We start from the raw sequence: 10,136 nt of genomic DNA, 5'->3' as shown, positions 1-10,136 counted from the left end.
GGCGGGTGTATTTCCAGTCCTTTGTGACGATAATTCCAAAAATTGATTTCTCGCTGTTTGTCGTGTTTTTCCATCCCAGCTGATTTTGCACATTAACTCTATAATGTGTATAAATTCAAGCTGACTCAGATACGCCAAGTTCTCCGTCTAAATACGTAGAGGGGCCGCCGCAGTACCACAAAAGTAGTATTATCTGACGTCATACTTAATCACCATTGGTTAATCTAGTGGTGCTTCCATCATGCTCCAGTTTCCACGACCTTCTTGCTTACAACCCTCAAGAACCCGCCTATTCCGACTCGACGATTCATCGGCATGTCAAAACCTAACGTTGATATAAACGACCCCAGTTCCCCTGGCGGAAAACTTCTCCAAGATATCATTGATACACATACATCTCATGCACCTTTCCCTGTAGAAAGAAACAGCGGCACAGAATTATATCGAAAACTCAGCGACAAAGAAGACAAAATGCAAGATGCAGCGTCGCAGGGTCATAGACCAGGCCTACAGCGGTCAAGTTCGAGACGTACAGCAAACGGATACATGCCCATCGAAGATTATGGGTTGATCGGGAACATGCGGACCTGTGCAATGGTTGCCATGGATGGCGGACTTGATTACATGTGTTGGCCGCATTTTGACTCGCCATCCGTCTTCTGCCGTATTCTTGACAAAGAAAAGGGTGGCCACTTCACTATAGGCCCAACGAACGACGGCTTCTGCACTACGAAACAACAGTATCTTCCCGCGAGCAACATTCTCCAGACACGCTACTTGAAGGAAGAGGGCGTCATGAATGTTGTGGATTTTTTCCCAAGGCCAAATGACAAGAACTGGGATTCCCAGTTTCATGCTAATGTCATCGCGAGTGAGCACAATGGCAATGTGCCCGAGCGTCCCGATTTGAAGAAGTGGCTTGTTAGGCGAGTGGAATGCATGCGAGGCACCGTCGAGGTGAGTGTACAGGTGTTTCCTGCATTCAACTATGCTCGAGACAAGCACACTACCGAGATCGCCGACCTAGGCAAGACTCCACAAGGACAGGGCCTACAGCGCGTGATCTTCAAGTCTAAAGACCTATCTCTGGAATTAAATGTGACCATCGACTGTGGTGGTGAGCCAGAATCGTCATGTCCAAGAATTGCTTTTGAGAAGACGCCCGAACCCCAGAATTTGGGGGATGGGGTCACGGCTACTTTTACATTGACCGAGGGGCAGGCAGTGTCCTTCATTCTGCGCGATGCAGAAGATCAGAGCCCAGACATAATTGAAACCAGCCAAGTTGTTGCGTTGCAACAGAGCACTCATAAGTATTGGGCTAGATGGATCCAGCAAAGCAAGTATGCGGGTAGATGGGAAGAAATTGTTACGAGGAGCCTGCTTCTCTTGAAGATGTTGACATTTGAGCCGAGTGGAGCAATCGTTGCTGCGCCGACGTTCTCTTTGCCAGAAGACTTTGGGGGTATGTTGCCTCCGGAAGTGATGAAGCATATACTGATATGGTGTAGGGTCACGCAATTGGGACTATCGCTACTCATGGGTACGAGATGCGTCTTTTACGATATACATCTTTCTCCGAATGGGTTTTAGCCATGAAGCCGAAGCCTACGTCAGTTACATCTTCCAGCGTGTCAAGGAGACTAAAGCACGCCACGGAGCACTTCCAATCATGTTTAGTATCCATGGTGCAAGTGACTTACCTGAGATTGAGCTTCCGCACTTGGAAGGCTACAGAGCGAGTCAACCTGTTCGTATTGGGAATGGAGCGGCCTCCCATATACAACTTGACATCTATGGTGAACTGATGGATGGAATCTATCTCGTAAATAGATTCGGACGCCCAGTTTCGTATGATCAGTGGCTTTCAGTTCGGGAGATCGCGGATTACGTCTGCACCATCTGGAAGGAGCCAGACATGTCAATCTGGGAGGTTCGTGGCATGAAGCAGAACTTTGTTTATAGCAAGATGATGTTGTGGGTAGCGCTTGACCGAGCGTTGCGCCTTGCAGACAAGAGGAGCTTCCCGTGCCCACACCGGGCAGAGTGGTACCGAGTACGTGACGAGATTTATGAAGAGGTCATGGAAAAGGGATACAACTCCCAGTTGGAGTGCTTCATCCAGAGCTACGAGTCGAACGAAGTTCTGGATTCGGCTGTGCTAATAGCGCCTCTGGTCTTTTTCATAGCGCCAACGGACCCTCGCTTCCTGAAGACGCTTGACCGGATACTAAAACCTCCTGAGAAGGGGGGCTTGACTAGCACCGGCCTGGTATTCAGGTACAACCACGCGCTTAGTGATGACGGTGTAGGTGGGCAGGAAGGCAGTTTTTCCATGTGCACTTTCTGGTTGGTCGAAGCACTTACACGAGTAAGCACTCCAATTTCCTACATAACCTCATTCTATTCGCGTGTATCTTTGTCTAACGAATACAGGCTGGGGCATACGACGAGAAGTATCTTTTGCAGGCTGTGACGATGTTTGAGAGCATGCTGAGTTTTGGAAATCATTTGCATATCTTCTCCGAGGAGATTGCGCGGTCAGGGGAGCAGTTGGGCAACACTCCACAAGCTTTTAGCCACTTGGCCTTGATATCTGCAGCATTTAACTTGAACAAGACGTTGAGCAGCCGACACCGGTAGATGGGGCGGTATCGAGGGTTGGCTGAGGACATAAAGAGAGCGACGCAATGCAGTATTACTAGTCAATACGAAACCGGGGCGAGTTGGTCTAGACGTCTACGCTAATCTGGAGGAACCGCAATGATCAGCAATCAGTGCGTCATGGCTGCACTGTTCTCCAGCCGGAATGAGATTCAATGTCGCTAAATTGATTGGGCTAGGTATTTACCGCCAGACACCTATGAGGGCGTGGCGCACACAACAGGTCGATCCCCTGACAGTGACACGCACAGTGCAGCGCACTGACTGGATAATCTCTTTCAACACATGTCCCAGTCTCGAATGCCTTCAAACTTCCAGCAAGCTGTTCCTACACATCGCCAGCAGGCCATGATATAGTACACGTCTTCCTTTTCGTTTCCATTCATTTTTTGTCGACCATCAGCCAACCTGCCCTCTTCTTCCGGCCGTCCCGCATCATCCGCGCAACATACGTAGCGTCGTCATCGTTTGCTCTACCAACGCGTTCCATCCCAGGCAGTACCAGCATTAATACACCACACCATGTCGCTCCCGTCCAACTCTTCAGTCGCGTCAAGCCTTGTGACAATTGACGAAAAGTACGAGATGAGTGGCCTGCGCAACGACGATATGCTGGTTCGCGACTTTGGTTGGCCCTCAGTCTCTCCACGCTACCACGGTGACCACACACCCGAGAGCAACCCAGACTGGGATCACAATCCGCTCGAATGCGAAAAGGCGAAGCAAGAGGCTTTTGAGAGGATGGAAAAAAGTTACGCTTTGTACATGGCGAACCTAGGGAAAAAAGTGCCTGTGCAGAAGAAGAAGACTTCTTGGTCCAGGTTCCTACCTTGGGTGCGATAGAAGTGGGCGACCTGGCGATGGTGCGCCTGCTTGCTGCGACGTTTGAAAAAGATGGATACCTGTTTGGCAGACTGATGCATATACATTGCAATGGACAGCTATTGTTATACGAAAAGAGAATGTAAGACTTAATAGCCGAGTAGGAGTGGGGACTGGGGCAGAGGGGCGGTGGTGCACTGCCCCAAACCCCAGGTATGGTTCGGAGGCTGCTCGGCCTTGTAGTATGATAGACCATACTGAGCAAGGAAGATGCGGGGTTGGAGCGCACCTTTTGGCTTGTCTGGAAGCCGTTTTTTGATACCCTTTTTCTTTGTCATTTCCTATGTTTCGCAGAGTCTTTTGCGCGTTGTTTTGTAGTCTTTTCAGCGCATGTTGTTCTTGTATACCCCCCGATTTAGATGTGTTCTTTCTGCAATGGCGTCCGAGCCGCATAATTCTATGTAGTACACAATATATGCATGGACCGTTCTGAGCAACACTATTCCCATGTCGGTGACGTGCATGTTTTACCGCGGACTGAGTATCGCGGGGTTCATCTTGTCCTTTGAGGCGATCGGGAATTCTCTTCCAATCCACTATTGTGCGGCGGTTGACCATTTCCGGTCAAGGCATAAACATAACTAGAAAGGGCTCCACTACACAACGTGTCCAGTTTTTTTCTCGGCGCAGCAATCTCAGAAGACTTGCATCTTGTGAATTGCTGATATTGGAGTAGTCTGCTTACATATTTCTGTTCTATCCCATCACCACTTGCCAACAATTCAATCGCCATTTTCATCTTGGACAAAAGCATCCACCATGGGCTCTACGCTAGAACAAAAGACTATGCGAGCGCAGCAATATGATGCACGAGACAACAAGCTCCACCTCAATGAAGTACCTATCCCACAGGCCCGCGAGCATGAGCTCCTCATTAAGATGCAATGCGCATCTCTCTGTCACTCTGATGTGATGCTTTTCGAGCCCAATGAACAAGGTCTTATTCTCGGCAAGAACCCTGTTACCATCGGCCACGAAGGCACGGGCAGGGTCGTTGCGACTGGGTCAGGAGAAGTAGCCAGGAAGTTCAAAGAGGGAGATGCAGTGGGTTTCCTCTGCGCCGTCGAATGCTGCTTCGAGTGCTATTCCTGTAAGAACGTCAGTAATATCTGGTGCTCGACGGGTCAGACCAAGATACAGGGATTTAGTGCTGATGGGTATTTTGCCGAGTATGCGGTCGTGGATGCAAGGGAGGCTATTGTTTTGCCTGAGAATTGTCAGTTCATGTCCCGTTCAAGCAATACGGATTGGGGACGATGAGATGAATGTAAGGGCGAAGCGCTAACTTTAATGTAACAGTGGATCCTAAAACATCAGCACCTCTTTTCTGCGCTGGTGTAACCGCATACCACGGCATTGCAGACTGCGAGTTACCTGCTGGGTCCTGGATGGCAGTCATCGGCTGTGGTGGTCTCGGGCACATGGGTATCCAGTATGCCAAGGCCATGGGCTACAAAGTCATTGGCATTGATATTACCGATGCGGCTATAGAAGAAGCAAAGAGTTGTGGTGCAGATTACACCTTCAATTCCCTGACAGACAAGGATTACAAGAAGAAGATACTGGAGCTCACAGGCGGTGGTGTACATGCGGCAGTCAACTTCACCGCGTCCAAGAAGTCATACGATGACTGCCCGGCAATAGTTAAGCCTGGTGAGGGTATGATCATGGTGGTAGGTATTCCGCAGAAGCCACTTGAATTCAACGGCCTGGATATTGCGATGGGTCGTTTCAAGCTCAAGGGATCGAACAATGGAAGTAAGTCAAGCCTGTCTTCTTCTTTTTTTGAGACTATATGATGGATGCTGACTGAGATACAGCATGTTACAACATGAGGGAGGTAATTGAGTTTTCTGCAAAACATAACATTAAGGCGCACTTGACAGTGTTCCCACTGGAAGAGGTACCCAAAATGGTCGAGCTGATGAAGTCACACCAAGCAAAGGGACGCATGGGAGTGGTTTTTGATTAGAAGGCAGGCAGTTGAGAAGCCAATGAGAAGTATGGGGTAGCAGGGACTATGGACAATAGCAATAAGGCCGGATCTGGACGTGTCGTAAAGACAAGCATGCGTTGGTGTAGCTTTGGCCCAAGTGTTACCCGGGCAACGCTAGGCGATGAGGGAAAGCGCGCCCCTAGCGTGCATTTACACATGCGCTGCCCCGCCGCCGGCGCTGAAACATATGCACAACCAACAACACCCACGCCAGGTAGGAACTTTTAATTCTCCCGCCTGCAATTCTTGATACCCCCCTTTTTCTCTTTTTCTTTGTGATACCCTCCCTTTTGCCGGCGCCATGGGTTCCGACGACCTCATCGACTTCGAGGTGATTGAAAACCAGAAGGAAAACATACAGTCGCTCCCCAGCGGCCGCTCCGCCAAAGCCCTCGCCCAACTATACACACCGCCACTGACATCGGCCGCCGGCCAAGCCCCCTCGCCGTCGCAGATGCAAGATGCCAACAGTGCGACTCGCCTGCAGTACGAGAAGGAGCTCATGGCCATTGACGACTCGGACGACCCCCTCGATGTTTACGATCGCTATGTCAAGTGGACCCTGGACGCATACCCTTCCGCCCAGAACACACCCCAGTCGCAGCTCTGCCCGCTGCTCGAGCGTGCAACAAAGACTTTTCAGTCGTCGCCGCAATACAAGAACGACGCCCGCTATCTCAAGCTCTGGCTACACTACATCCACCTCTTCTCAGATGCGCCCCGCGAGACTTTTGCATACCTCGCCCGACACCACATTGGCGAGGAGCTTGCGCTGTACTATGAAGAGTTTGCCGCCTGGCTAGAGTCTGCAGGCCGCTACGCACAAGCAGAGGAGGTGTACAACATGGGCATTGAGCGCGGGGCCCGCCCAACAGAGCGCTTGATTCGCAAGTATGGTGAGTTCCAGCACCGATGCGAGAGCCGACCGCAACAAGCAGAGGAGCCCACGAGTCCGGCATTGCCCGCTGTTCGCCCAGCGCTCGCGGCCAAGGTAGACCCGTTTGCTCTTGCCTCACCAAGCGCTCCTACCCCACAAGCACAGGCTCAGCCAAAGGCTGCTGCAGGTACATCGCGCTCAGGAAAAGCCAAGCTCGCCATTTTTGCAGATGGTGATGACGCGGTAAAGCCCACCTCGAGTGGCAGTACCGAAGGTTGGGGCAACATTGGATCGCTGGCGGATCGCAAAAAGGAGAACGCACAAGAGGCGCGGCCTTGGGCTGGCGAGACTCTGAAGGTTGGAAAGAAGAACACGGGCGTTCCCAAAATGGCAATCTTCAAGGATGAGGTGAGTTGAGCTACCTCCGTCGGCCCCTTCACATATTTACGATTACAGGACTAATTGGTGGGCGTTTTGCCATTCATGTATTCAGAGCAAATCAAATCTCAATGACGAAAACGTCAACTCTCATCCATTACGTGAATACCAACAAGCTGTCAATCCAAGGACAGGACGGCTCGAGGTCGTTTTTGTCGATTTGGAAAAAGTGTATCCTAATCATGAAGACCCAATGTCTGAAGAGTATTCTTTTGAGGAGTTGCGAGCTAAACACAGGGGGTGGCTGGATCATAATTGGGCTGCCATTCGAAAACAAGAAGAGCAGGCGAGAAAAGATGCTGAAGCAGCACTTGCTGCTGCTCAAGTCAAACCTAAGGCCATTCCTTTAGCACCCAAACAAGAACCCAAGCAAGAGCCCGAACCAATTGCTAAACCTCAAACAGTACCGTTGAAGGGAAGTGTTGATGATGACATGGGCAACGACGAGAATGCGCCACCCTCGCAGGCTGATGTAGACAAAGCAAAGGCAGCGAAAAAGGCCAGACGTGAAGAACGTGCCAACAGGACTAGAAAGATTAAAGTCATGGAAACCAAGGAGATTCGCGGAGAAACGCAGACGAGTAAGTAATGGTGGTTTATCAGGTACGTATTATACTAACATAGCATAGTCCAAGCCAATCTAGATTCTCCAGTAAAATCCAAGGTGCGACGGAAAAAAGCTAGTTCCGAGATGACCATGACACTCCATACTAAGGAAGCCATGGATGAGATCTACGATATATTCAACGAGCCGCTGAAGAACGCTGATGATAATGCTTCTGAAGCCCAGAGTGGTGAGGAAAGTAGCGATGATGACGAAGATGATTATTCCAGTGGCGCCGAGAGCACAGGGACTGGCCGTATATCCGGCGCTACAAGCGAATATGGAGACGAGACGACAGTTGGAGGAGACTTTACACTTGGCACTAGAGTCCTAAACCATGACGGCAATGATGACGAAGAGGATGATGAGGATGGTGATGACAATGACGAGAGCGGTTCGGACGATACAGATGCAAAGAGTATATCGGAGTCGTCTGACTTTACCGAGATCAAGCCTGGACGAAGGGATGATGAGCAAGATGACTCTGGGAATGAGTCTGAGCATTCTGATCAATCTCAAGATGATTCCTTTGAAACATCGAACGTAGATGGCGAATCAGAGCACCAACGGGACGAGCAAGTCGTCACTCCTACATCGCCTTCAGGACCAAGATCTCTCCCAACACGCTTCGTCCCTGTCCCACCTGAAGACTACAACCCTGCTATGCGACCATATAGAGATCCAGTCGTCGTTGCCAACAACCGGCTGCCCTTCATGACGCCTATTGTGGAAAAGACTGAGTCATCTCTGGGTATTGCCACGGCTGTAGCGCAGAAAGAGTACTATGCGGCCAAAACACCTTCGCGGTCAAAGGGTACGCCTGCCATTATGGAGGATGATGATGAGGAGGAGGAGGAGACCTGCAGTAGCCCCTTCTCTGATATTCTGGGACAAGTCATTGATGGGCCAGGCAAGGTTGCAAAGCTAGCTCTGACCGAATCGAAACCAATGCCCAAAGAGCCTCTAGACGAGCCGCAGCGCAAGCCATTGGCCGCAAAGGAGCCCCCAGTTACAGTGGCCAAGCCTAGTGGACCGATCATCAAGGACACACAGTGCAACCCAGTCGATGACAGTATCCGCAAAGCTATCCTACAAGAAATTCAACCCCCATTGGAAAGCTACGAAGGTTATTACGCCGATACTGAGCAAAGTTATGGAAAAGGCGCGGATATTCGCAAGTACACAAGAGCGGTATCAAAATTGAGCAAGAATGCGCAGGACAAGACAGCAGCCAATGTCGGGGCATGTCCTACCTTGGAGTTTCCTGGGACAGAGCGGACTTATGTTATCAAGCGTGAGCTTGGTAAGGGTGCATTTGCTCCAGTGTACCTGGTGGAGAGTAAAGAAGCAGAGGAAAACGACGAGAATAAGCCTTCACAAATGGGCAAGGGTGAGTTTGGTTTGAAGCGTCAACCTCTGGAGGCAATCAAGATGGAAGATCCACCAACACCATGGGAATTCTACATTATGCGACAGGCCAAACGACGACTGGGTGTCTCACGAGCAGCCGAGTCAGTTGTTAGCGCATATGAGATGCATGTGTTCAAGGACGAGTGCTATCTGGTTGAAGAGTATCGCAATCAAGGAACATTGCTCGACTTGGTCAACCATGCTTGCGCGGACAATGGGACAATGGACGAGCAGCTGGCCATGTTCTTCACTGTTGAGTTATTCCGCACAGTAGAAGCTTTGCACTCAAAGGGCATAATACATGGCGATCTCAAGTCGGACAATGTTCTGGTACGGTTCGACGCACTACAGAAGGATGAGTATTGGGATTCCGAGTACAAGCGCGACGGGCGTGACGGGTGGTCTGCCAAGGGCATTTCGCTGATTGACTTTGGTCGGGGCATTGACATGAAAGCCTTCAAGCCCGAAGTGCAATTTATCGCGGATTGGCCGACGACCGAGGCTGACTGCGCCGAGATGCGTGAGCTGCGGCCTTGGACTCACCAAATCGACTACCACGGCCTTGCTGGCATTGTGCACAATCTCCTGTTTGGAAAGTACATCTCGGCAGTTGCTGAACGGGGTGCTACTCTGGGCTCAGGCGCGACCAAGACGTACAAGATCAAGGAGAACCTGAAGCGGTACTGGCAGACTGAGATTTGGCACGAGTGCTTTGACTTGTTGCTGAACCCGCTGATGCATCTTGAGGGCGAAGAGGGAAGGCGACTGCCGGTGCTCAAGGGGATGAAGGAGTTAAGAGAGAAGATGGAGGAGTATCTTGAGAACAACTGCGAGAAAGGTGTTGGTCTCAAGGTGCTCGTCAGGCGGATGGAGGAAGTTGTGAAGCGGAGATAAGGATTACGATTGTAGAGTTTGGGGGTTGCATTGGTTGGGAGTTGTTTGACATGACTAGACGTACGTGATACCTTTATGAGCAATGATTTATATTTTTTGTTGGACTTGTGTCTTATGGGAAGAGAATTGAATAAGAGCATTCCAGGTGTTGTGTCGCGTGGGCCTGGGTTGACTTGATATGATGTAAGTGCGGTGCCACCGGGTAGTGGTATTCTGGTGTTTGCGTCCGTGCATTTGCGTGGGTGCCTTGAGCTTGCGGGGAGCTTGTACACCTCCGGCTTCTGTACTGGGTACACTGCATACAATTGTCCCACTGCCACTTCTTCTCTTGACATCCTGCTTGTTTGCTTTGTGTGTGCCGGCAGCGACAA

At 50.5% G+C, this 10,136-nt stretch overlaps 4 protein-coding genes across 4 annotated transcripts; all 4 read left to right on the top strand.

Moving 5' to 3' along the window:
* Positions 1-315: 315 nt before the first annotated feature.
* On the top strand, positions 316-2,643 carry COCCADRAFT_104791 (glycoside hydrolase family 15 protein; the record flags this gene model as incomplete). The annotated part of the gene is made up of 3 exons (XM_007717415.1): positions 316-1,465; positions 1,512-2,371; positions 2,437-2,643. The coding sequence occupies 3 exons, from the start codon at positions 316-318 to the stop codon at positions 2,641-2,643; spliced, it is 2,217 nt and encodes a 738-aa protein (XP_007715605.1).
* A 543-nt stretch (positions 2,644-3,186) lies between these two features.
* Positions 3,187-3,507, top strand: COCCADRAFT_104776 (uncharacterized protein; the record flags this gene model as incomplete). Its single annotated transcript, XM_007717414.1, has 1 exon — positions 3,187-3,507. The coding sequence occupies one exon, from the start codon at positions 3,187-3,189 to the stop codon at positions 3,505-3,507; it is 321 nt and encodes a 106-aa protein (XP_007715604.1).
* Positions 3,508-4,305: 798 nt separating this feature from the next.
* Positions 4,306-5,518, top strand: COCCADRAFT_104774 (uncharacterized protein; the record flags this gene model as incomplete). Its single annotated transcript, XM_007717413.1, has 3 exons — positions 4,306-4,762; positions 4,846-5,304; positions 5,367-5,518. 3 exons carry the CDS (start codon positions 4,306-4,308, stop codon positions 5,516-5,518), a joined length of 1,068 nt encoding a protein of 355 aa, XP_007715603.1.
* A 325-nt stretch (positions 5,519-5,843) lies between these two features.
* Positions 5,844-9,765, top strand: COCCADRAFT_7804 (uncharacterized protein; the record flags this gene model as incomplete). Its single annotated transcript, XM_007717399.1, has 3 exons — positions 5,844-6,827; positions 6,913-7,438; positions 7,487-9,765. The coding sequence occupies 3 exons, from the start codon at positions 5,844-5,846 to the stop codon at positions 9,763-9,765; spliced, it is 3,789 nt and encodes a 1,262-aa protein (XP_007715589.1).
* Positions 9,766-10,136: the final 371 nt, after the last annotated feature.

Source organism: Bipolaris zeicola, assembly GCF_000523435.1.
Source record: "Bipolaris zeicola 26-R-13 unplaced genomic scaffold scaffold_178, whole genome shotgun sequence".
NCBI lineage: Eukaryota > Fungi > Ascomycota > Dothideomycetes > Pleosporales > Pleosporaceae > Bipolaris > Bipolaris zeicola.
Note: the sequence above shows the minus strand (reverse complement) of the source record. Positions and strands in the feature narration are given on the sequence as shown.